We start from the raw sequence: 27,669 nt of genomic DNA, 5'->3' as shown, positions 1-27,669 counted from the left end.
CTTTATGTTGTCCATAGTAACAAATAAAACAATAATAAAAACATCATGCCTAAATGATAGAAATTAGCCAATGTAAAAACTGCACTGGAATCAATTACTTCCCGTCACATTTAGCTATGAACATGGCTGCTCAAAATGAATTGTAATTTAAGGTATAAAATTGTGCAAAAAAAAAAAAAAAAAAAAGTACTTCAAATGTGTTTTTTCTAAAATAAACATGTATATATTGGGTTTATAAGCTAGACAACACATTAAACACATTTCATGTCACATGAAGGATACAGTTTAATTAATCATAACTGTGACCGCCCGTGCTGTATTGGAAAAAAACCCAAAAAAATTATTTGTATCTGCCGAATAGGTTAACAATAAAGTCCAGATGAATCCACTACGTGAAGTAGTTTTCCACTGACTAATATTTTCCTGCTACATTTTTACTGGTTAGTTATTGCACAAGATCAAGTTTCTGGAGTTTATCTTTGTTTGAAGCTGTTTCACTGTGTGATGTGAGTACACAGAATTAGAGTTCCAGTCATACATTAGACTTGTGTTTTGTTAGTTTTCACTATAGATAGAATCATCTGTGTGAACTCATCTGTTTTTCTTCTCCATACTTCAAACCATTGTTGGAGGACAATGATTGGAATTTCTATTAAAATAGACAGGGGACACTCTTTAGTAAACAACTCAATATAATAAATACAATGTGTAAATAAGGTGAAATTATCAAATGATATGTTTGAAGGTTTTTTAAAACAGTTAAATAGAACTTCATGATTTTTTGCCTTATTGTAATGGGTTTATCTTCTATACATTCCTAAGAAACTTGGATGTAAATTCCCACATCATGTGCTCTTTATCACCTCAACAACATCACTGTGCTTCCCAATGTTAAGTGTACAATTAAAGCACATTCTCTACTAACAATGGGATTTGGGGCATGGCAGAATGATGCGTGGTGAAATATTACACAGGTAACAATGATGAACATCTAATGTAGAAAGGAAGCTCACAAGCTTTCAACTGTGGATTAGAGAAATTGCATGGCAACTGGCATGCACAGGGAAGACAACCATTACCATGGCAACCCTAATACTACAGTACATACAAAATCATTCACAAGGACATTTTAGAAAGCACGTTTGGTGTTTTTCACTCACCACGGGCGATTGGCTGATCCAGTAGCGGAAATAGTCTTGGTTGACCCTGTCACTTGAAACATGGTTTGTGTTTGGAGTGCTGCTGGCTGTCCTCAGTCTGTAGACCCTCCACTGCAGTCCTGAATAGGTATGGTATACCTCAAGGGGACACAGACTGAAGGCCAGAGCCAAGGTCACCTGGGAAAGCCCAATGAAAAAAGGCCACCAGCCGCAGGGATCACAATGCATTTAATTATGGACTTCCCTCTGCGCTTTGGTGTGAGGCTGTGATCACGGGCTGGCTGGCTGCCCAATACTCCTGCAGCCCGAGAGCTTTTCCATAACAAGAAAGAGGGAGGAGAAGTGTGGGAGTCACTGATGACGGTGTGAATCGCTGTGTTTTTCTTTCACAGGCAACTGATAACTGCATTTCCAATCAAAACTGCTCATACAGATGCTTTTCTCTCTCCATTTCTGATGCCAAACTCTCACGCTTTGGTTTACCTTTCTGATATAAGGAATAAATAACTGTCCAAGGAACAGTTGGGCAAAGGTAGGAGGGACAGAATGCCAAAGAAACTCCTAAACTCATTGTTAAAATCTGAGGAACAGACTATTGTCCATGTGGTTTGTAGTTGTGGTAATAGATCTGCTATGATTTTAAAGCTAAATAATGACAGATTCCACCTCTGGGTGGATTTGGCTAAAAACAAACTTTAAAAATAATGTTTTCTTGTTAGAACAGATATATTCATTTACAAAAAACCAGAGATTTGCTTTGGACCATTAATTACTCATTTAGCCAGCGTAGAAACACACCACAACTAAATGAATACACCTATTGATTAGATGCAACAAGATATCCAAATTAAAATGCAAACAGCTAATGCAAAAAGGATGATTAGAGGCATCGTTCTCATGCTTCCCTGGAGGGCGGCTGTATTGCTAAGTCAGGAGATACATGCGACAGCTTTCATTCTTGACCCTGGATGGTAAACGTGGCAGGATAAGGAGATGCTGCTGCCTCACAAAGCCTGGCTGGGGATTTGTAGGTTATCAATCCTGCATTTTCTTCCCACCAGGCCATTTATCAATACAGCAGCACCGCTATTAGAAGAGCATTTGGCTCTCAGTATAATGCTCCGTCTCACGGTGAAGCAGATAAAGCTAATAGGAGTTTATAACAGATAATCTGGATTATCAAAGATAGAAATATGAGAAAATATGGTTTTAACACCATTTTGGTTTGAGAATCGTTTTTATGGAAAAACTTTTTAAATATGAAGTCAATGCAAACATATTGTAAAAGACTTAGGACTGGAATATTATGTTTAATTAAGTATTCATGATAAAGTTATATACACTTGTACATATGGCGGTACTTTCAACACAAAGGAAAAACAACTACAAAAGTAACAAAATCACAATGATCTATTCTTCCAAAAATGAGAATGAATGAACCCAAAAAAATTCACATTCATTCATTCAGCCAAAAAATTTAAGGCCAAATTTAACTAAAAAACATGTTTTGACTATGGGAGGAAAACTACATAGGCTATTTATAAGAGTGAGAAATAGAAATGTATGTACCATCACTGGTACGTAGTGTTTTTTGTTGTTGTCTTTTAAACCTGAAGTAGATGGCACACTCCAGTACAGTAGGTGACGATATGCACATATTCAAGTTTGTTGCAACATGCTATAATCCAAAAACTACAAATCTTCGTCCAAAGAAATGCACTTTTTTGCCAGACACTCAATATTTACACACTGTATATATTGGTACCATTAACAGCCATGTACATTATTACAAACAATGTTTTTATCAAGTAATCTTGCTTGCTTGTATATACACGTGTGTTGTCTATTTTATCTATATATAAGGGGGATTCAGGTACACAACTTTGTTCTGTGCATGTCCACATGACATTTAAAAATCATGGAATCCTTGAATTGAAAAAGCACATATCTACAGTATATAGCATGCTAAATGGTTGATGTTACAAGGCTTGTTTTAGTTGTTTGTGTTCTTTGACGCCTTATTATCATGCATGCTAAAGAACATTTTTTGTCTTCATTCGCTCTTCAAACTGTATGAATGAGAGTAATGCACATTGAGCAGTGAACTCCCACTTAGATGATGCCAAGCAGCTGCGCTTTAGGGCAACTGAAAAAGGACTGGAGCAGCATCAGCAGGATCTGACAGTGCACACACTCACACACATCCTCAGATCTACCGCAGTTCCCGATTAGAACGCTGGCTATGGCCACAAGGGTACGTGCGCAAACAGATGTGAGAAATCCACAAAGAGAAAGGTCTTCGTGAACAAACCTGATCATTTACAAAGAGCACATAATATTCACGTAAAAGTGAGGACTCACCAATGTTGGTCCGGAGTCTGAATCAGAATAAGTTTTTGCAGGTTTCAGACAGATTTAAGGAAAGTCTAGTAATAAGTAAGATACACCCATTTAATCCATTCAGGGACTTAAATAAAACAGTCATTTTATTGATCCAAATCTCCAAATGTTTGGTGCTTTGCTGTCAGACTGTAATTTATGGATTGCACTGGGAAGATATTATAGCCAAGGAAAGGTCAGACAGTGTGACAGACTCAGACACATGGTGTAACATGCACTGAGGGTACAAAGAGAAAGTGAGACAGGTGAGGGAGATGTGGGGAGGAGCCTGTGACAGTCTTGTTACATCACAGGAAAGAAGAAACGGCCAAGTAAAAATTTAGAGCAAAGAGTTTAGACTAAAGGATGGCCAGAGAAGTTCAAATTTCTAGCATCACAGAGTCAATATAATCAAGTCAGGGAAAAAAGGAAATACATATAATCTAGTTGGGATAGGTGATAATAGCTTAATATATTGTATTATGTATATACAGTGTATACATATTATAGTATGTTTCTAAAGGAAGTAAAGCAAGGATCTTTTTACTTAGTATTAAAATTTTTAGGTCAACGTGGAAAAATTAAGAACATTTGGCACCTAAATCACCTGCAGACTGAGTAATACTCCGCTTTTTGTGGTTTAGGTTGCACAGATACTCCACCTGCAGACCTATAATACCTGCAAATCTCTGCACAGGCTTATCCCTGCTCACTTGAGAGTTATCAAGCCGGGCAGTAAAGGATCAGGCATTGAGATTCAGCACACCATTGCCACTGTCTGAGTCGTAAATTTCGCTCCCCGGTTTTGTCTTCCTCCCTCTCACTCTCGTTTCTGTCCTCAGGTGACCTCTGACTGAGGATCATTGATGAATAAGCAAGAACATGAATCTGTGACATGTACATTACATCCCTGCCATCATGGTCATGCCAACAAGTAACTGTCACAAAGTATGACATTGGTGTAAAATAGTTACAGCGGTCCATAATGATGGATAGTTTTGGGTTTTTTCATTTAAACTGAATGCACAACAAAAACGGACGTGTTCAACAACATAGAAACCCTTATTCTTAAATGATATGATCCGAGCAAAACAGTAAAGTATCTTTAAATTTTTTCTTTAATCCAGACTGTTACATCTCTCATTGTGGCTGTATGTGTCAGGCAAACATAGATGAATGTGAAGTTTGTCTCTGTGGCTTCATCACATTGATTTTATTTGATGAGTGCAGCTTGATGAGGCCACAGAAATGAATGAAAAGCTCATAAACCTCTAAAGGCTGTCATCTCTCATCCTCTGTTCCTTCCTAATCCTACAGGGTGGCTGGAACCATCCCAGCTCATTTCAGGTACAGGGCGGGGTAAAGGTACTTGCAGAAACTGATTCTGACTCAACTTGTATTTAGGATTGCATTTGGCATGTATTTTGTCTTCATATTTGTTTCAGCACTCATTCTTGATATGTTAAACAAGAGTATTCCGCTAGTATTGTTGCACAGGAGTCTAACTCTTAGAAGCTAAGATGGATTTAGCAAGGGGTTGCTAACCATTGTTAAAATGATCTCCAGCAGATTGACCTGATGAAACTTCACAATCAGATATGTTTTGACAAAGATAAATAAAGAAATAAAAACTTTTACTAAATGTCAGTAAGAAAATCATTCACTCAGCTCTCCAGTTCTGTTTTTTCTAATCTTAGCATGTTTTGTAAGTTTGGTTCACTCACCCTAATTTGTTGTCCAATTTATTTTCAAGCTATTACTCAATGTTGATAATTATGTAAATAATTCCAATTAAAGAATGGTGATAGAGCTATAGGTGCTTGCTGCTACAAACATAGCCTTATTAAGAGCTCGCCCCTTGGGATATTCAAAGGCTAGTTCCAGTAATTTTTGCCATTAGCCATTATAATTAGTAAGGCATCATATGTGATGTCTAACCCCTAATCATTTGTCATTTTGGCCTCTCTCTTTGCAATGAGATTAGATTATCTCAGTAATGAGTACGATCGAAATCTATAATTTATGAGAAACACCATAAAGGACGGATTTCAGACAAACCAAAAAGGGCAAGTCTGGAATCTCAAATATTTTAACACATAATTGTCAAAATAAGGAAAGGTAGAGTGAGATTTAAGTACTTTTGCAGAATAGATTTTTGTAAAGGAGCAAATTTGTTGATTTTTTTTTTTACCTTTCCATGTGCCCCTGCAAATAGATCAATAATACAGACTGATCACTTAACCTAAATCATATATAAAAAACATTCAAATTTGATAAGCTATGATAAGCTATTTTATCAACTATGATAAGCAAACGTCGGCCAGCTGTTGCAGCACAATTGTGCTTTGTTTTACATGAGAGTATCATTTTTTCCCCATTTGCCAAGCAAACAGTTGGCTTTCTCAATGAGATATTCCATCCAACTATGTCTGACTGTTCAATCTGTTCTCTACTCCTACTACTGTGAAGGCAGCAAGAGGTATTTTTAGCATAAGCAGAAAAACTGCAGAAAAGCAGACACCACGCTGGGGACTTAAGATTAAGACAAACATCTCAACAAAATAGCATGACACAGCATTAGCATTACCACACCAAGGGCACAGTCTTCCAGCGTTCTATTGAGTATCATAGTTACAGGCATAAAGCATCCCTGAATGCACTGTGCCCTCTTGAACTGAGCAGGAAAATTGTTGAAGCAAGTCAGCAACACTTCATCATTGAGATGTGGACCATGAGGCAGAATACAAGCTTTGATACAAACCTTTGGCTCCGTGACAGCAGGAGCACTGCAGCACACTGCTGCAACACTATGCTGACAACCATTCGTCAATGTGCTTTCCACCACAGGTTTCTGAGGACTGTACGCTCATCTTCTGACCTAAAGGTATGGTACTTACATTCAGACAAAATCAACTTAAAAAAAACCACAGTTTGCCGCAGGGGTGTCAAACTCGTTTTAGTTTAGGGGCCAAACACAGAGCAGTTTCATCTCAAGAGGGCCACAGATTTTACGCGGCAAGAAGAGTAATTTCAACATTATTGTGCCCTAGTTTGAAATACAAAATATGTTAAAAAAAAAAAAAAAACGACCATATCTAAGCAATAATGTGCATGTATGTATAAGCTTTTGCTTCAACCTACACCCTTTCGGCTGAATAATTGGGCAATTGAGTGTTGTTTGTTCTGTTTTTGTCTTTTTAAAGAACGACAAAATAAAATTCAAATACGGTAGGTGATAGATAGTCTCATAAGAGTCTTCACTTCAAATTTTCTTCATTTTGAGACTAATTTCTATTTAATTATGGGAAATATGTCATAATTAGGGGAAAATTGAAGGATTTTGTAATAATTTTGAGTTTAATGCAATCATGTGATGAAAGCACCAGGAGTGTTGAGTTTCATTTAAACAGTGATTCAGGTTTTCTCTGTAATTTTTACTTTCTCCTGCGGGCCGAGTTGGATGCTCCAAATGACCAAATTTGGCCTCCGGGCCATGAGTTTGACACGTGATCTATGACGACAAACAAGGGTTCACAGGTGTACATGAAAGTAAAAGATCATATACTGATGTAATACATAAAATGAGGGTGTTTGACTTCAATGTTCACGGAATGGATGTGATGGTCCATTTATAGTGAGAACAGATAAACCAAAAGGCTGAGCCATCTGAGCCTAACCCAGGGGAAGAAGAGCCAATTGTTGCCATCAACTGGTGATATCATCTAAACATTCTTCTACCACTGATACCTGAAAGCAAACAGTAAAGCTGATGTAATCATTACAGAGCTCACACAGGAAATCCTCTTTACCTCACCCAATGCTTTAACTGAGTGTAAAGATGTCAGCGAATAAATAACTGACAATGGTCATTGGAATCCACACTTTCCGGAGAACGCACAATCTGAAAATTAAACCAGGAGTGTCTGCGAACACTTGGAAACTACATCCGGAGCAGCACAGGAAACAGGGCTCTTTGTCAAATAAAGGAATGTGCACGAGTTAGACACAGCAAAGCAAACAATTTACAACGTTACACTGGAGGAAATTCCCATTGTTCCTACTACGTCTTCTCATGTCCTGTAGCAAGTAACGGAAAATACAAAAGAAGTGCAGCAGAGTGCAAAACCATCAGGGTGGGTGATACACCACACAAACATCAGTTATTCTACTTCAAGATGCAGCTCCTCGTCTGGCGACAATAGCAGGAACAAGAGGAACTAGGGAAGGATGTTTTTCGGGGCCATGAAGGGGTGAGGGCTTGGGGGACAGTGTATTGTACCTTGTTTCCCTGATCAGATCAGAACAGCCTCTTGAGACCAACTGGGACGAAATATATGAGAAGAGCAACATTTGTACGGAACGTCCTAAGTTTTGAGTTGTCCCTCCTAGCTGTGACCACGTGTCCACAGTGAAAGAAGAAAAGATGTGGCATTGTTCTCCACTCCCCCACAACCCCCCACCATTAGTAAGACGGATTAAGTCCAGGAGCTGAGAGTTCTTAGTGTGTCTGGCTTTCAGTTCACAACAAACACTAATATGTCTGCACACTATGGTGTGGGGCGAATGCACCCATTAAAAACAGTTAATCGAAGACTGAAGAAACTCCTGTTTGAGTAGCAGCTCATTTGCTAAACCACCCACACTAACACTATTTTAAAGTTCTTCTTCATAATATTTTGTCTTAGTATGGGATGCACACTCCATCTGCAGCCCTCAGAAGCATTTTTTGGTGAAACGTGTCCATCCGCCAGGGAGGAGGCGGCGGACGACAGACATCATTCAAACACTTCTTCTCACTCTTAAGCATATCTCACATCTGTCTAACAGCTCAACTGTCCACAGGCAGATCTTTTTTTGCCTCCGTCGAAGGACGCTGATTGCATTTGGATGCACTTGCTTTTTTGTGGAGCACAAAAGGTCAAAAACATCTCGCGCTTACCTTGCCCCCACATGGTCGGCGCGGTCTTCGGTTTGACACCACACCACGGTCTTGAACCTCTGGGCATTAGCACACCAGCTGACGGCTCGGCTACCACACTCGACGCCACACCACGGTCTTGAACCTCTGGGCGTTAGCACACCAGCTGACGGCTCGGCTTCCACACTCGACGCCACACCACGGTATTTGAGCTCCCGGGCGGTAGCACACCAGCTGACTGCTCGGAACCAACGCTGTCCTCAACATACTTCGACGCTCTGGTGCATGTTGGCTCACTTCCCAACTAGCACACCTGCTAGCCACCACATGGTTGCATCAAGCTATCCACCTGTTCTACTTGCCTGCGTCAATACAGAAATGGACGCCAAGGCCCCTCTCACCAATGGGCTTGGAGGCTCTGAGGCACGTCATTGCCAATGTGGCAATAAAATCTCCAGCAAAGACACACACCAGGTCTGCTCGAGTTGTCTGGGGCTGGAACATCCCTGGCTCATGTTAGCACTGTGTGGCGTTCACTACCAAGAGCTTCCGTAGAAGGCCAGTGCGTCAAGCTAGTCTGTCTGAGCAGGATCCCTTTCTTCCTCCTCACGGCGCTTCCAGCTGGGGGTTCCCAGCTCGACCTGTCTGCTATCTCCCCACATGAGGAGGATGTCCTCCTGCTGGACTGTGGAGATGAGGACAGAGCTTCCTCTGACTTCCTCGTATTGGGAGGACGAGAAAGATGAAGATGATGCTTTCATCACTCCTGCAGGCAAGCTGCCTGCCACTGATGAGGGATCCACACCAGTCTCCCCTCTCCCAAGTTTGAATATGGAGGACGTGTGAAAAAGCGCTGCGGCTCGACTGGCCATTCCGTGGCCCGGCATTGTGACGAATACCACCAGGTCCCGTTATGAGGTTCCCACAACCAGGGGCGCGCCGAGAGACTTCTGCCCATCTTCCCTGACCTGCTGGTTGAGGTAGTGTTTCTGGCAGGACCCCGGTGGCCAGTGCCTCATCCCTCAACTGTGAGGCGATGGAGAGCCTTGGACTACTCCGGATGCCTACGGTAGAGCCACTCTTCGTGGTTCACCTGCTAATATAGACTGGACTGGAGTCCAGTCAAACCATTCTGGCAGGGCTTATGCAGCGGCTGCGTTGAATGTCCTCTCTCTGCTCACAGCCTACCAGGCTGAACAAGGCTGGCCTGGAAAACCTTCAGCCTCTACTGCAGCTGCACTATCACAGCAAGCTCAGCGCACACAGGCAAGGAAGAAGAAAAGAATGGCCTGACCACTCTCTTCTCCTCTGGTGAAGCAGATGGATCTTCCACGTTCCCCAGTTTCTGTCCTGCTTTCACGCGTGCACCCAAGGGCCCCCCACGCCCCAGTATCTCCGCTTCCACGGCACGGTCCGGTGATGGCCGGGAGAGACGGACATGGTTCACAGGAAGTTTGGCTGTTGCCTCCCCTCTCATGTCCACAAGCACGCACACATAATGTGTGACCAGCTGATGCGCCCAGGCCAAGAACACAAAAATGAAAAGCAAAATCTGCCACAACAAGCAGCGTGGTTATGCTGCCTGCCGTTACCCTTTGGCGGGAGGCCTCGGGCCCCTCCGGGTCGAGAGCGGCAGGGCCCTGGTCATCACGCTGTCTCCTGGGGCGAGCAGCGAGACATGCTCACCCCAGGGGGTATGGCACTGTCCCACTAACAGAGAGCTCCACCGCACTTCGGATGGGTCCTATGGTGGTGGGCGGGCTGGCGCAGAGAGAGGGCGCCACCGTTCCAGGAATGGGGCCTTTTGCAGTGGACCGTCTGCCTCCGGTAGAGGGCGCCACCACATTGTGGATGGAGTCTCTCATGGTGAGCGGACCAGAGTGCTTATCGACTCTCATCCTCAGGGGCGAGAGATGGGCAGCACTCGCAGCCCCGCCTTGGGTGTTACGGACAATATAGAGATGGTACAGGCTACAGGTTGCGGCTGTTCCACCTCACTTTGCCAGCATAATACACTCTCAAGCCCAGGGAGAACCGGTCCGTGTTTTACAGGAGGAGATCTGCTCTCTGTTACACAGAGGAGCAGTCTCTGTAGTTCCTCCCGCGTTATTAGAGCGGTTTTTACTCCAGGTATTTTCTGGTCCCCAAATGGGGGACCCCAAATCAATAGTTTGGGGGAATTTGACCAGGACACAGTGATGGGACGCAACTCTAAAAACCAGTACTGTCCCGTGTAAATCGGGACGTTTGGTCACCCTAATCTAGAGGGAATTTACCAGGATGACAGAATATCTCTTAATGTTGGAGACCTGAAAGTACAGTGTACTCGAGTTGTGATACATCCAGGATATTTTAAGAGAATTAACTTTAAACATTATTTTGGGAACATTAAGATTGAACAGTCTTAAAATACATTTTATTATGAGTAATGCCTCTTAATAAACTAAAAGTCCACAATTAGTTCATACAAAAGATCCGAAGGACTAAGCAAGTGAGCAACCCTAAACATTTTTCTCACACAAGGACATTCAGACTGAACCTGGTTTAGTTTTTTTTTTTTAGATCATTTAAAAAAATCTATTTCAAACAAGCTGAATTATTAAAAATTAGTGCTTTGACCAAAATGTGTGGCTGAGAGGAAATGTTTTCTTCCTCACAAAATATCAAAATCACTAATTTCATTCACTTTACAAGGACACAAAGATAATAAAATGTTTTATTTTGAAAACACAAAACAGTGAATTTTAATTTGAAAAAAAATGCAGTGTTTTTCAAATAATAAAAGTTTTAAACACCTAAAAGGACATTTAGAATTACACCCAATTAGTGCACATTCATCATAGAATAACAGATCAAAAATAACTAATATGAAATTAGACTCATAATTAAGTCTTGCATTCAGCTTCAGGGGGAAAAAATAACCAAAATCACCCAATTATTCTGAATCAGCTTTGAAATTTTCCTGAGGAAATAAAGGAGGCCAGCCATTGTTTCACAACTCCAACACGAGCACAAGCAGGATTCATGTGTCGAGTTGCACCGTAGTGACGGGTGTTTGCGTTGTGGTCGAGTTGCACAAATCCTGATGCAAGAGGATCAAGATCAGGGTGTAAGCTCATTACAGGAATGTAACTACAACCATGTTCCTACAGGTGAAAACTGAGAAGCAGCCTTAACTTTTTAAAATCCTGAGACACATAGAACAGGTGACGCTTTAGTGTGGATTAAGTTCACACATATCTATCAAATATCTCTCACAGACTCCTCTCAGAGAAATAATGAAGCAATCAGTGCAACCACTCAGCACGTTAATTACTAATGTGAGGACGCTCCCGAGCAGCTTTCAACAGATTCTGTGTGTCTCTGTGTGTGTGTGTGTGTGTGTGTGTGTATGTGTGCGTTGGATTTCAAAAGGCTTTCCAGCAAATAAATGCTGACCTCAGTAGATGTTTAATTACCAGAGGATGAAGTTTTTAGTTTGCCTGTGCCATAACTCACTCATGGCTGAATCAATGAATAGGTAAACAGCAAACAAGCCACACTCAGCATGGTTTGGATGAGATTTGCGACACCATGCACACAAAGTAAGCAGTGTTTGATATTATAGATGGAGTAATGGAATATACGTAGGCGGAGTTTCAGATTCTTGCAAGGGGGGGAGAAAAAAAAAATAGAATTAAATATATAGATCGCCTCAAGATTCACGCCAACCAAAATATGTGTAACAAACAATAATACAAAAATGATGAGTAATATAATTGATAATGTGATACAAATGTTAGAAATTTGCGTAGCCGCGTTCTCACTCATTCATGCTCTTTAGGGATTAATGCTTCTCAAATATGGCAGCATATACAAGTGTCATATATCGTTTGAAAACTTAGAATAGTTTATATGGTTGAAAATGAAAGATTCTAAGACACAACCATCACAGCAAACAGTCAATTATTTTGTCAAACTTGGAAAAAATGGCAACATGAACAAGCCAGCACTTCTCACCTTTAAGAGCGATGCCATGTCTTACTGAATCCATATATTCCATCAAAAGTGGTCTCAAAATCTTCCTAAGACATTTAAAAATCCAATGAATCCCAGCATTTAATCCAAAACACAGTAAAACTGCTGCAAAAAAAATAAATAAAACTTAATGTCCTCTGTAAAAGAAGAAATAAGCTAAGACCTGATTTCTTACTTTTTTAGCTCTGTGAGGCTGACTGTGTCATTAAAAAACATAATTTTTAGATTAATGTTGTAAGTTCATGATAAAATCAGGGTGTCGGCTGCTTTCTGCTTCATTTTTGCTGCAGTACCATACATGAACTGCTGAGCACAGTCTTGCTTCTCCATTGACATGGTGAAGAAGAATCGTGCAATAGAAGAATAACCAAGTCACATGACTTAAGTGCCAAAAAATAACTTAAAATAACTATTTTTAAAAGAACAAATGAATTGTTGTTTCCCGCAAACTCCGCATACGGGTATTTAAATTCCAAGGTTTGGAGCTCAGATAAATGCTCAGTGGAAGCCACAAAGCTTGATGTGATGGAAAAGCTTCAGACTGTTGAAATTAATTATTCTTCATGGTTTTTCTTTTTTTTAAACATACTATAATTAAATGTCCAATAGCTTTTATTTACCCATAATAATATATATTCAGGTCAACTTTCTCAAAGCCTATTTTTTGGAACATAACAGTTATAGAACATCTGATTTCAACTTAATCTATATCGAACAATAACACAAGCAAGTGCGTAAGCGATTAGACAAATCAGATATAAAAAACTAGGACACTCAGATTAACACTAAAAAAAAGACAGTTTGATCAAAATGCACAAAATCTAAATCAAAAAATAAGAATAATTATATTTTAAATACTAAAATTAATACATATTAAACAACTAATTTACAAATAACTAATAAATCAAATAAGCAGACACAATAGAACCCTAAATGATAAATAATAATAAAATCAATCAATAAATCTTGAACATAACTTGTATTGCTTTAAATCAGCAGTAAACGTCATCTTTAACTAACTACAATAAATTGATTGATTTCTAAATGTAAAACATCTAAATAAAATATTACTGTTAGATTTAAACTTTTGAAATTTATGCTTGAGTGTATGTCTTTATCTGATGAGCTCATGTTTGACCCTGACAATCACAAATGTCTTACGTATCACATTAAATTATGTTTTTTTTAAATCAAGATTTGCATGCTCAGACAGCATTAATATTAACCTATACCTGTGAGGCTTTTTTACTTGTGATTTCATAATAAACCAACTATTTTTTTTTCTACAGTAATTTTGGAAATGCTCTCTGTAAACACATTATAATGAGTTTTTTAGTGAAATGCCATCAGCATCCGATGGGACTGCGGCTTGATCTGCTCGAGTCACTTGTCGAACAGAGCTACAAACAAACTCAACCAGACTAAAAATAAATAAATAAATAAAAAATCCTGTGCCAGACAACATGAATGGCAAAACGCTCCAGTGGCCTTTTTGCAGCTATTCCAGTTAAATGTCAAATATTCAGCTCCCAAGCGTTTTTAGCACCATCAGCCTGCTCCTGCTTTTTTTGGGAAGCCTTACATAGGGCAACATGACAGGGCTGAGCACGCAGCATGATATATTGTTAGGTAAGAATCAAGAACAGGAAGAAACGGCGAGTCTAGCTATGTGTGCAATTAGGGGTGTTGAAAAAAATCGATTCTGCGATATATCGCGATATTACGCTATTCTCGGATCGATTCTAAATGCATCCATATCGATTTTTATTTATTTTTTTAATCTTTGTTTAACCAGGAAAGTCTTTCCCACTGCAGGCAACATTGTAACTGCACGAAGAAGTGCTCTGAAACCTGGGCATGTTGACCAGCTTGTGTTTTTTCAATAAAATCTAGAAAGAAAGTACTAACTTTCTGCATTTATTTGTTGTTCTAGACATATACCTCGACATATTAAGTTGCACTGAAGTCACGTTGCACAAAAGTCAACATTGGTTTAAAAGTCACAGGCAGATATATGCTATTTTTTTTTATCTTAAATTGTTGGCACATGGCATGATAAAGCCAATGTTTTGAGTGTAAAATATGCCAATAAAATACATTCAATACATAACGTTCCCATGAAGGTTTACACATTTACAGATTGTTTCTTGAGTCATATATTAAAAAAAAGATTGTAATAATTGCCTTATATCGGGATACACACCCCTATGTGTTTGGGTTAGTAATCATATGATGGTTTTGCATTTGGTTTGAAAAATGTACACTTTGTCATCCCCAAGTAGTTTTCAGAAATCTATTTACCTGATCTCTGATCTATGGTGTAAAGACTAAAATAGTCATTTCATTAATAAAGAAAGTAGCTATTTGAACCAAAACGGACAGATCTGCATTAACGTCAGAAGACAGAGTGATGGAGAGCTGTTGGATTTACAAGATGATGCAGAAAAAAAGATCAGTGAGGGTATTGTAACAACCATAACAGACAACAATGAATTAGTGAGGGCATTAGATTGGATTTGAATTCAGTAGAACTTCATCTGTCTGCTACAGAAGAAATAAGAAGTTTTTTTTCATGGTTGGGGGGAGTTGGGCTGGCTTTCAACACAGTTATAATGCCAAGTTGGACAGCAATAATATATATGTATATAACTGTGTTCAATATAATAATACTTAATAAACATAATAAAATGTATATACTGTGATAGAGAATATCAATAATGTAAATAATGCCACACTATATTTTATATTTAAAATTCAATTGATGTAATTTGTGTAGTAAATATTAAATAATATGTTATTAATATCATGGACATGCATGTATATGTATATGTTTGATCTGCATGTATAAACTGCATATATAGAATTTTATGCAGAATATATATTGAATGTGTATTGTAAAACTAGTAACATTAGTTTCCTAATTATTATTATTATTATTATTTTTTATATTTACTAGAGAGCCTTGTTTTGTTTTTGTGAGGGAGTAGGTGAGTAAAGACTTTTGCTTCCACCTACACTCTTTTGGCTGTTTATTAGATGGACAATTGTTTGTTCTGTTTTTTGTTTTTCTGAAGACTGCCGAAATAAAATTCAAAATTCAAGTAACTCTTAATGCTCTCCTTTTTGTAGAGAGAACTAGAAGTCATCAGGGAGCCACGTTTATTTTGCTGTCCGTCTCTGGCAAAATTCACCATATTTTGTGTATGTCATCCTGAGATATGAAATGATCTGGGTGTGAACATCTGGGGTTAGGGTTTAACAGTAGGGACCCATTCCAGATCAATATATAGTGCATAAAATGTAAAAGTGTCAGGTATGTCTCAAAGGCAAATGCCAGATCTCTTATTTTGTCCTATTTGCTGTTGATCCTGTTACAACAGCATCAACATCTCTTCGCAACGCCACAGTCTCCATGGTGATGTGGCAGCCACAGACTGCCACTCCTTCACCACTATTAATGCCAAAAATAAATTAATATGATACAGCCCATCATGTATTCATGCCATGATCTTTTGAGCTCCCCCTTTGTGTAATCACATTTATATGTCTCACCCATGCAGGCTTGGTCCAAAAAGCTTTAATTTTTCGACTATAGATGATGTTTAAGGAAGAGAATGGAGGGAAAACTCTGATTTTTGATTCATAGCAACAAGTGTGGATGGTTTTCAATTGAAGGAGTTCTCCTGGCGGTGACTATTTACATTGGTTACAATGAAATACAAGTTATTCTAACAGACATTTTAAACATACTCTTCATTTAGGCTTGAATACATGCTGTCGTGTTACCTTGTAAGAGTATCTTTGAAAAACTAAATTTACTTTATATATGAAAGCATTAGTTTCTTAAATATTCTGCTAACTTAAGCCTTTTCACACTCTTGGAAATCTATGAGGTCTGTTGGAGCGTTGATTCCTTGAAAGATTTTTTTGCGGAAACGTGGTATCGTTCTCCAAGGTAGAAATGCCGAGTTAGCTGCTAAAGCTAATTCTGCACAAGACCTAAAAAGTCATGTTTTTCCTGGCTTTTTAAACCGTTTACTTGATCATATTATATATAACACACCACAACCCATAGATTTGTCACAATATTTCAGTGAAAATAAATGTTTAAAGGCACACCGTTGACTTTTTGACCTAAAGACCTGGAGAATGCCTCGAGAACGTTTCACTTTAAGGCAGTCATGTGACCACAGGCTCGGATATGCATAGTTCCCATGTGACGTCACAACATACAGGCATTTCCTGACCTGGCGCCTTTGCTGTGGGCAGCTGAAATGAGTTTAGCCTCTGTTCAGAGCCAAAAGAACATTATGGTAGTTTCGTTTTGGGTTAATGGTGCACTAATTGCCGCGATAGTTCAGTTTAACTTGGGGAGAGGGGGCGGCGGTGGCGGCTGCTGCTCCTCCAGTCCATAGACTGTAGCCGCGGCGCGAGCCCAGCCCTTAGAGCCAATCCTGAGCCCGAAGTTACAGGTCAACTACAGTCTGCATACACAATCAAAAAATAAGGGAGGCTGGCCCGACTGTTTGTTGATTTTTGCGACAGTGCTGCGGTGCTTGTGGCCTCTAGGGGCGCTTGCATAAAAGTTACCGGTCTGACGCCCCTAGTGGCCAAAAGTTACACAGTGTGCCTTTAAAGATGGTTCATTTAACACTAAATCCTTATCACGTGCAGCATTATTTAACTTTACTAATAATAAATACGTCTGTCATATGTATTTATCTTTGTGAGTTTGAATCCTGGAAAGGTAATCAGATTTTAGATGGAGCTCATTGGTGACTAGAACTCCTGAGGGAGCCTCACATGTGAGGTACGAAGCAGATCTAGCACACAATTACTTACCACTAATTACGTAACGGTTACGAACCAGCCTGATAACACATCTCAGTGGTAATTATCGGAAACTCCCATTTCTTAAACTACTTTAATCCACATCTTACATCAGCCCAGTCTTAGTGGACAAGGTTTGATTTAAACTGATTAATTAAAGCTAAAACAAATGACTCCCAACTATATAAAACTGCAGAAAAGATACAAGCAAAGCTCACAAGTCATTAATTTAATAAAAAAAAAAAAACCCCAACTAAATCCTTTTTTCTGACATGCACTAACATTACAAGAAGAATAAAGGCGTTTCCAAGGAAACCAGTCAGTCACTCTCATGGAGATAAAAGAGCCTTTTTATGGGTGAGATTGATGTGACTTGCTTTTGCGTGTGTTTGGGTCACAACCTACCATCCATTAGAGGCTCAGAGTAATCTTCATAGGTGAGCCCATCTTCAGACCTTGTAATCATGGTGTATTGCAGACACCTGTTAGCATCATCACCCCAACGCTCATCCTATGACCCCCAGTGAAAGGTTCACTGTGTGTGACGTCCTTCTCCCCTCAGAACATCTACATCCCCCACCAGGCCCTTGTATAATCCTATTAGAGCCAGTCACCTGCACCACATTGAACTGATTGATCCTGAGCCACGAACACTCCATTCTTTATCATTGCCCTGAGGACTGAACTCTTTATCTACTTTAAACACTCATCTATCTATACTAGTTTCCACCAGTTTTTGGGTTATAAAGTGCATAAACAAAGCAAAAAATATTTAAAAGAAACACTTCTCGACTAGTAACTGTAAAGCCAAAAGCCTTTCTTGTTAAAATAGTACCATCATTTCATTGGCTGCAGGGAAAATGGACAAAGGTAAGCTTTCCTAAACCAAAAGCACCCAATACTTTTAAATCTCAGCGCAATGTGTTTAGCCCAGTAGAGAGGCCAAGGCCAATACTATCAGGGTGTCAATGGTATTTCAAACGGGGGCGTGAAAATATTTCTGTCACCTTGGGGGGCACGACGAATAATTGAGAACCACTGCTTTACAGAGACTATACTAGGTTTTTCTACTTGGGCTGTGAAAGGAAAACACTGCGCTCAGTGAATACATGCAAACTTTGAAAGAGACAAACACCCCACAACCATTTAGGCACATTCACATTTGCAAATGTGACATTTTCGAATCGCCAGACATTTTGAAATGCATTACTGTTGCTAGATTTCGCTCATCAAAGACAAGATTACTGGGCTGCTGCTGCCATGATAAAATAAAGATGGCCTCCATTTCAAAATGATCCACTCTTTGCTGAAACTCGGCCAAAATAATTAGGAAAAGTCAAACATACTGTTATGCTAATTGTTTTGCACAGCTAAGCAAATGAGTCAGCTATTTAGGTTGTAAAGTCAACAACAACAAAGCAGATGCTAAACAATTGTCTTATAGCCTTTTTTTCTTGTAAATAAGGTTCCTCATCTTTGCTGTTAATATCAGTGCGTTAAATAAAAACAAATGATAGCTTAGAGCTGGGAGACATATTGAGATTCAAGATATATCGAGATTTTTATTTTGGAGATATAGAACATTACAATATTGCCTATATCAATATACATATAGATATATATCTATATTTTTTTTTAGCTTATTTTATATCAAAATACTTGTTTTAGAAGTGGATGCTTCTCAGAAAAGCATGGAAAGCACAGTTGGATGGATTGGTGAGTGCTTCTTAACCCAGACCTTCCCCTAAACAAGCCACAGTACAGAACTCACTCACACATGCTGTCCCTTATAGGAGAAAAAGACAAAAGCGATATATCGTGCAGCGGTTTGTTATTAAAAGTTATTAAACCAGAATTGTCTTTCTGGTCAGACTTCATTTGAATTATAATTATCAAGATATATACTGCATATCGCCATTTTGAGAAAAAAAAACGATTGAAATATGAGTTTTGGTCCATATTGCCCAGCCCTACGATAGCTACTAAATAACTTGTATCAATTCCTGTTAAAACTTCTAAAAACGAATGCTAAGAAAAGAATGGACGTATAAGATTTGACGAGATGCTTCAAACACACTAATAGCTGCATTTCCACTGCACAAATTCTAAATCGCGCAATAGAAACAGTAATGGAAACACCGGAATTTGAAAAAACACTCAAAAATCGCTCAAACGTTTTTCATGAGGAGGTATTTCAGGGGTTTCGATGTTGAAAAAGCACTTTGGAAACACTTAATGTAAATACACGTCACAGAACGTGACATTGCTGTCACATGACCATTGCTCTCCAAGAAAACATGGTGCGGTACATGTAAACAGAAGAGAAGACCAGGACATTTCTTAGCATTATACTTTAAAATTATTACAACAAAGGAATATAGTGTTATAAGGAGGTTTGGAGCATCCGTCTTCCTGCAGCGAAGTCTCGCGATGAGATTTCACGGGATTTGCGAGGCTCCTGCCCAAAACAACGTTCAATGGGAACATGTTGAGCGCAATTATATTTTGTCGACATTTAAAAATATCGCTTTTATTTTGCGAAAATAAATGTACTGGAAAACAAGCTTTTGTGCATGTGGTGGTGCAGATATAGCTTGGTAGAGGTTACCTTTTCATTTGTAATCATCACTGGTGAGCCTTGTTTGGCCCTTGAGTCCCTCCTGGCACAGAGGGGGCCCATCAGTGGGTGGAGGGGCTGATTGGAGTGGCATGACTGCACTCGAGGAATGTGAGGAATTCCCCTTGTAAATGCCTCGTGGTCGGAAGCTCCGCACAAATTTATCTCTGTGTGCCTATTGTTTCCTTTAATCACTACAATGGCTGGTTATTCAGTACCATCGCTCAATCTTCTCCTGTTGGCCTCAGTGTGGCCTGGGCAGGTAGGTTATCAGCCACTGTCAAGAACTTTGAGAACTTTTGTGCACCTGAGGCTCCACTGGGCATATGACTCACCATAATACCCCGCCAGTGATCAAACAGAGCCCACTCTGATACTGCCACTGGGTACAGTACAACAGTACAATCGTTTTCAAATGTCATCACCATCAAAAGCTTTGTTACTTTGGAGATCAGACTGTTCTGCATGACAAACTCTAGCTATTTCTTCTTGTACAGATATGTTCTTTCACTGATAGGATCATAAGTGCAGGGTAATTTTATTTTTCTTATTGAATGAAAAGGTGAGTCTTGCCTGCTTTACTCCATTTTATAGCTCTGCATGAACACCCCCTACGCCCCGCCGCCCCCCTCCTCCTCCATGGCTTAAAAAGAGTATATTTGAAAGCAGCTTTGTTAATACTGTCTGGCATTTAAAAAACACAGGAAAAGAAAAACAAGCTGGCTTTTTTTTTTTTGCACAAGCAAAATCCTGTTTTGGTTGCTTGCTGTTTTTTCAGGCTGGAGGAAGGTGCAAAGTCCATCCTGAGCACACATTGTGCGACACGAGGGGCCTTTGGGGTCTGCATTCCTGCTCATGGAGTACCACTTTACCCCAGTCATGAGCGACACTTAGAATGTAATAATAAAACCTGCACACATCATTTACCCTTCACATTCCCATTTATTGTATCTTTCTTGGGCAAGACTCAGAAACTAAATTTTCATTTTTTATGATGCCCCTAATATGTTTTTAGGAGAGGTTTTTCACTCTGAATGGGACAACACATATTTTCTGGGTGTTTTCAGTATCGCTTGCAACATTTACAATTGTTGACGATGAGAAGAGTATTGCTGTGTATACTTGTGTAATAGGAGCTTATTCTGCATCCATGAATCACTTCAGGTTCATGCTTCCTTAAAGGTTCAGTCTGCAACTCTAAAAGTGACTTTGTCACATTTGCTAAAGCTGTCACTATATAAGGACAGCTTTACATCAAACTAGTAGTTTGTGTAAAAAAAACAGACTCATTGAGCCCCCCCTGCTGCTCCTGCAGCCTTTGGCAGATTGCCAGAATGCACCGCGACCGAGCAAAAAGAACCAATCAGAGCCAGGATTGTGTTTGATGGACTGTCTGACAGCTGTTGCTCACAGGCCCCGCCCCTTTCCCAGGGCTGTAGTGCCATCTTTTTTACAGTGTATGGTCTGGAGGAGTAGAACATGGAATTAGCGACTTTTCTGCTTGAAAGGTAATTACTGCTGCTTGATTTACATTATGTTTAATTTGTAATTGTTACACTAGAACTCTGTAGTGCATGTGTTGTTCATGTGCGTGCAGCAGCCTCCACGTGGGCTGCTGTAAGTGACACTGTGTTGTTGCTGCTGCTGCTGAGGTGTGTGCACATAGACAGAGAGAAGCGCTGCAGTATAATGCTTTTAACAGAGCATGTTATATTAATGTGATGTTGCTGTCGGACTAACGTTAGTTTGTTAGCTCCTTTGAGGGAGGGACTTTGGAAAGTTTGTAGGCAGGGCAAGAGAGCAGCGGGGAAGGAGGGATCTGACTGCACCTTTAACTAAAGAGACTCATCAAATCTAATGACAGGTGTTGCCAACTTAGTCCATTTGATACATTTTTAAAACTTGTAGATTCTGTACCAAATCCAATCTATAAGCATAAAATGTATGCCCGCCCATAATAGACACTGACTTATTGACCTTGCTGACTCAAATATTGCGCTAAGCACATAGTTCTTGAGTTACTTTTCAATATTGTTACTTATTAAGTAAACCAGATGGACATAAATACATATGTATAGCTTATTTTACAACAGACTTGTTCTGTAACATGCACATTAAAATGTGCTGTGCATTGAAAAAAAAAGATACAATACATTTGTATGAGGTGTGATGAGTGGTGGAATGGATTAATCGTGATTTTATCATTGAAAAATATGAGTCAATTCATGAATTTCCTCAGATTGATTTACATTTTTAAAAGGAAAATTACTAGAGAATAAGTAACCTTGTATATTAGAACGATCTCTGACGTTTTAGCCAATAGCGTTCTCTCCTCTGTGATTACATCATCGTATTAGCTAAGGAAAAACCTAAACAAGCATTTTTTTAGTTAAGTTAAGAGCCCTCTGTGTGGACCTAAGGCAGAAAGAATAATAAATAAATAAATGCATGTAAACTCATCCATAATGTATTTTCTTTTAATCATCTTTAAAACAACCAACTGCATTAAAGAATAAACTTCTTGTTTTTAGAAAAAAGCTTTATTTTCAAAAAGGATGTCATATCTTAAATCTGGGCTGTGTTTTTCAAGCACAGATTTTTTGAAGAATGTCATGATGACGACATGATTGTTTTAATTCTCGACTGGCATGATTTGTCAGTCTTTGTTTTTGCATTTAAATCACAAAAACCGTTATGTGATTTTATATTCACTTGTGTTGAAAAAGTCATACCCAGAGTATATGCAAGCATGACCAGAATTAGTCAAATGAAAGCATGATTATTTTTCAAACTGTCCATTATTCGTCCATTTTCTGACCAGCTTCTTCCTGTTTTTTCATGGTCGCGAGGGTCTGCTGGTGCCGATCTTCAGCTCTCAATGGGCATTAGGTGGGGGTACACACTGGACAGGGCGCCAGTCCATCGCAGGGCTATTTTTTCAATCTGCCTTTTTTAAAAAAATGTTTTTACCTTTTACATTAGAGGTGTGCCAAAATATTGATACGATATACTGCAATATTTCGTCTTGCGGCACGTTATTGATACACTCCCGCCAAATATAGATTTTTTTAATTTATTTTTTACCTTTTTACACAAGTACTAAGCACAAGTTAAATGTTCTCAGGTTTTCAAGTTTACTAAAAAAAATTGATACTATTATTAGTACTGAAATGTATGTGCAGTCTGCAGTGCAGGTTTAAGTTAAACTTTACACATGGTGGTAAGTATAAGTTAAAATGTATGCACAGGTTTTCATAGACGACCCAGTTGTTTATATAATAATACACTGACTGAAATGTTTATTTTTCATATGCAGTGAAATTTTCCAGTATTCATAAAACAAGTCAATTCTGCTTGTTAAGCAGCCCTGATATGTCAATTTTTACAGAGAAGTTGATAATATTACTACATATTTTGGTGAAGCATTATTTTGTATCAGTTTTCCCTTTAAAGACTTAAACATAACACAAGGACATGTGACTAGTTGTGGTCAGTGTGAAATGGATTCTGACTTTCTTCAGTGACACAGATATCGTAATGTACAGTGAATTGAATTCCCCGCAATATATCAATTATCGTGATATCGTTATTGTGGGCAAAAATATTGTGATGTATCGTATCGCGAGGTACCTGGCGATACCGAACCCTGTTTTACAAAAACATTGTCTTGTATCGTATATCATCATGCCCTGTTAATTTTAGATATTGTCCCATCCCTAATATCATGAAAGAAAACAGAAAGGATGGAAAAAACAATAATGAAGTGTGTCATTCTGGTAATGTCATTCTTTTTGTCCATATACACAGCCTTGAACTAGGATGGCCAAATAATGACAAGTTGTTGAATAACACATTATATACTTGTTGAATGATCTACCGTTTCAGAAACAGATTTTTGTTGAATTGAAGTGAAATTAAAGGAAATAAAGCCTCTCTAGTATGATGGATAACGCCCTCGTTGTTGTTAAGACCTCCTCACATCATGTGCTCTCTAAACCCCTTCATGGTATCAGGGTGCTGTCAGCTACAGATGTCAAAACCCCCGCTGACCTAAGCTCACCCCTCCTCATTATTGCCCACATGGCATTGAAAGATTGTCCCCCAGAACAAAGGAGTGGGGGGTTTCTGTGCACAACAGGCTACCAAACAACCCTATCACAAAGAGAAGAGCGGCCGGCTCGGTGAATTACTACACACTTTAATACAAGGACACTGGTCATGAAAACAAAGCTGAGGCTCTTCACCCTACTGGGAGGGGGGGCGCAGGTACTTCTGTGTTAGGATATGTCTACAAGAGTTTCCACTATTGTCTACTTTGTTGTAGCCATATTGTTGGAGAAATACAACCCTACAGGGGGCAGAAAGTCTCTTGTTCAGTAGTTCCCAATGAAGCAAGGCATGGCAAAAGCACATTTCATACACAAAGTAAGTCAATGTACCTATAGACCAGGGGTGTCAAACTCAATTTAGTTCAGGGGCCAAATAAGGAGCAGTTTGATCTCAAGTGGGCCACAGATTTTATGTGGGAAAACAAGTAATTTCAACATTATTGTTGAATACAAAATAGGCAAGAAACTGACAAAATTCAAGCAATAAGTGATAAATATCAGTCCCAACATGATCTTTACTTTAAATTTGCAAGATTAGGTAACCAATTTCTATTTAATCAGGGGAAATATTATGAAGTAATCTGAGAAAAATTGAAGGATTTTGTAAGAATTTAGTTTTTTTCAAAAGTTTAACAATAAAAATGACTGCAATCATGGGATATAAGCACTGGGAAAACTGTGAACCCCTGCAAAATATGTTGAGTTTAATTTACACAATGATTAGGGTTAGGTTTAGCCTAAACCTAACACTAAACCATTTAGGGCATAACCCAATATCGCAACAATTTTTAGAGATAGGTTTAGGTTTAGGGTAAGGTTTAGTCTTAGTAACGCGACCTAAACTGACCAATGACTGAACTATCACGTGACCTAAACTGGCCAAATAGGGGCGCTGCGTACGGATAGAATGTTGGTGTATTGATATGGCAACCGTACGGATAGCCACTGCCAATAACAAATGCAAAGCTGAAATGATGAAATGGTCAAAACTTAAGGAATAAGTGATTAAATTGGTTAAAAGCTGATTAACTCATTAAGTGCCATTCGCGTCTATAGATGTGAATTGTGTTTTTCGGCTGGGGTTGCTAGGAGACAGTTTCTAATTTGTACAATGATGTAGTGACCAACTGGTGACATGTAGGTGGCAGCAGTACACCTTTGTTTGAGAGATCACCCATGACGGGCAGAGCTCAGAGGGAGAAGAAAGGAGTTTGCAAGACAGAAAATGGCGCTACGAGAGCTGATGCTGAAGTTCCCAGCAGCTCACACTCGACCAGAGCATGTGTATAACTAAGTGGACTATTGAGAGTGTAGTGATGGTGAGATAAAACATGTTCAGGATGAGGAGGAAGTTGCGTGTGGGAACTAACAGGGGGAAAGAGTTGGAGGACGGTCAAAATACAGTAAAAAAAAACCAATGAACTCTGACATAGATGGTAAAATAATCATAATTTTGCCATCAAAAGCCTGGTCCCAGTGTTGTTTTTGTAGTTTTATAGAAAGAAAGCAATGTTGAGGTGTCACTAAAGCAAAAAAAAACAAAAAAAAAGCAGCAAAGTCACTAATAGGTTTTTTCCAGAAAAATACATTTTTCTCAGCTTTTTGTCACAAACTGGCAATTTGTGTGAAACTTGCCTCTATTCAACTACTGATTATAGAAGAACAAAACAAAATATTTTTTTTTTTCTGATGAAATTAGACATTTTAATCTTTCAGAATTCAGATTGTCATAGAACAAAATATTCTCTTTAAAAATGAGTGAAAATGCTCTAAAACGGATGGCAGTGAGGGGGTAGAAATGATGAAAATGGCTGGCACTGAATGAGTTAAGTGTTGCACTGGGGAACAGAACCAAGGGGCCACATATTGTAAACAACATGTAATATCAGCAAGAGGGTAACAATTGAGGGATGTGAGAACAATGTACATAAGACAGAACCAAAAAAAGGTTGGAAAGCACTAATCGAGTTGGAGGAATCCCAGTTTACCTCTTGCTTTAATGAGCTTTTACTGGGTTAAATAAAGTTGGATTCCCAGCACCTCACTTGTGAAAACAAAGTGCAACCAAGGACTTTACAAACACCCTTGATTCACAAATCCATTCAGATGACAATAAATCAATTTTTAAGCTGACTTTCTGATGTAGCCACCTCCTTACCTTGGTATCAGCACCACATGCTGCCCTGACTACACTGGTTCTGGAGGAGAGGAGACTACATGGGGACTATGTAGAGATGGACCATAAAGGTGTGTTGCAGTGAAACATCCTGCAGCACAGACTGTGCGTCATGGATGAAATAATTAAAGAGGGACTCACCAATTACACAAGGTGCGTCGGGTACTTGTCGTATCCGATAATAAAAAAAAGGGCAACTCGGACCTCTCTGCGCCACAGTTCACTCCATCCTTCTCATAGGAGCATGTTTTCAGTCCACACGGAGAGAAGCTGTGATCCCTCAGCTCAGCATGAACAGACCCGGACCGAGGGTGCAGGCACCTTTACACAGGAGGAGCCCTGAGCCCACCTTGTGTGTGCGGTCAGCAGGACGACGTGGAGCCGGTGAAGCTCGGTGCGCAGACCAGGAGGAGGAGGCAGGACGTCGGTGCCTCCCACAGAGGAGGCGTCGGTGGATACGGACCGTGAATTATAATGAGCAGTGATGCAGAGTCGGTGCTGGTCGGACCCTGAGCTGCTCAAACACTCTCCATAGAGCCACAGCACAGAGGGAGAGACGATATGACGACACAAGTACGTCAGAAACCCAATTGGGCACACAGCCAATCAGCACAGACATTCAGCCCACCTGTGAGGAACACCTGTTAACTGAGAACATGCGCAGTACACCCTCCACATAACAGGAGCCCGCCATGCAGCATCAATCACATGAAACTGGGTTAAATGTCTAATGGAAGGAGCTTCATTATTATTTCTATATTATGTGATAAATTGCTTATGTTGTTCAATCATAGTTTCAAACTTAAGGTTCATGGGCAAAGTACCGCTCGTTAGAGGCTCTAGTGGGGTCCAGGTGATGATGCATATTGGGAAAAATGTCACTCTTCAGCTACGATTAAATGTTTTTGTAGGATTTATCAATAATAAAAATTACAATAAATAGTTCTGTTATAATGCCGAACATTACATTCAAACTATTTTTATTTATTTTTTTTACATTCAACCTAATATCATCACCAAAGGTCCCTCATATCATTTTTTAAATTTCTCAAATTAATTTCTTTTCAGGATTACATTTTGCAAGAATTATTTTTAAGGAGTGTTTATTTGATTTAATTAAAATACATTTAATGATTTTTTTTCCAGTTATCAATGAAATCTGTGTATACAATATAAATTATATTAATTGGCTATATATATTGGTATTTGCAAAAGACTGTGTACCTATGTAAAGAAAGGTGTGATTTTAAATTTAGTCTGAAACATCAAAACAAATCCAGATCTTATTACAGTGAGATGACTCAGCTATTTAAAAAAATGATTTACAAACAAAAAGAATGAAAAAAAAACCTCTTATAAAAATAACGTTTTTAAACATTCTTTAATAAATCAATTGAGCACAATCTGAGATTACAATACATTTGGACCCATTCATCTCAATGCAATGTTTTTACTTCTCTGGC

At 39.2% G+C, this 27,669-nt stretch overlaps 1 protein-coding gene across 2 annotated transcripts in view; it reads right to left on the bottom strand.

Moving 5' to 3' along the window:
- The window catches only part of tmem108 (transmembrane protein 108), a 51,158-nt gene extending 24,406 nt beyond the window's left edge, over positions 1-26,752 (bottom strand). The window contains exon 1 of one of the 2 annotated variants that reach the window (XM_028477287.1): positions 26,348-26,752. Coding sequence is in view for 1 of the 2 variants with exons in the window: in XM_028477286.1 (XP_028333087.1) it covers positions 1,161-1,388 (228 nt within the window). In the remaining variant the exon portion in view is untranslated. Of the gene's footprint in view, positions 1-1,160; positions 1,427-26,347 lie in introns of those variants that run through there. The other variant, XM_028477286.1, reaches the window with a different exon arrangement.
- Positions 26,753-27,669: the final 917 nt, after the last annotated feature.

Source organism: Gouania willdenowi, chromosome 20 (genome assembly GCF_900634775.1).
Source record: "Gouania willdenowi chromosome 20, fGouWil2.1, whole genome shotgun sequence".
Classification (NCBI taxonomy): Eukaryota; Metazoa; Chordata; class Actinopteri; order Blenniiformes; family Gobiesocidae; genus Gouania; species Gouania willdenowi.
This window is presented reverse-complemented; position numbering and strand designations above follow the sequence as displayed.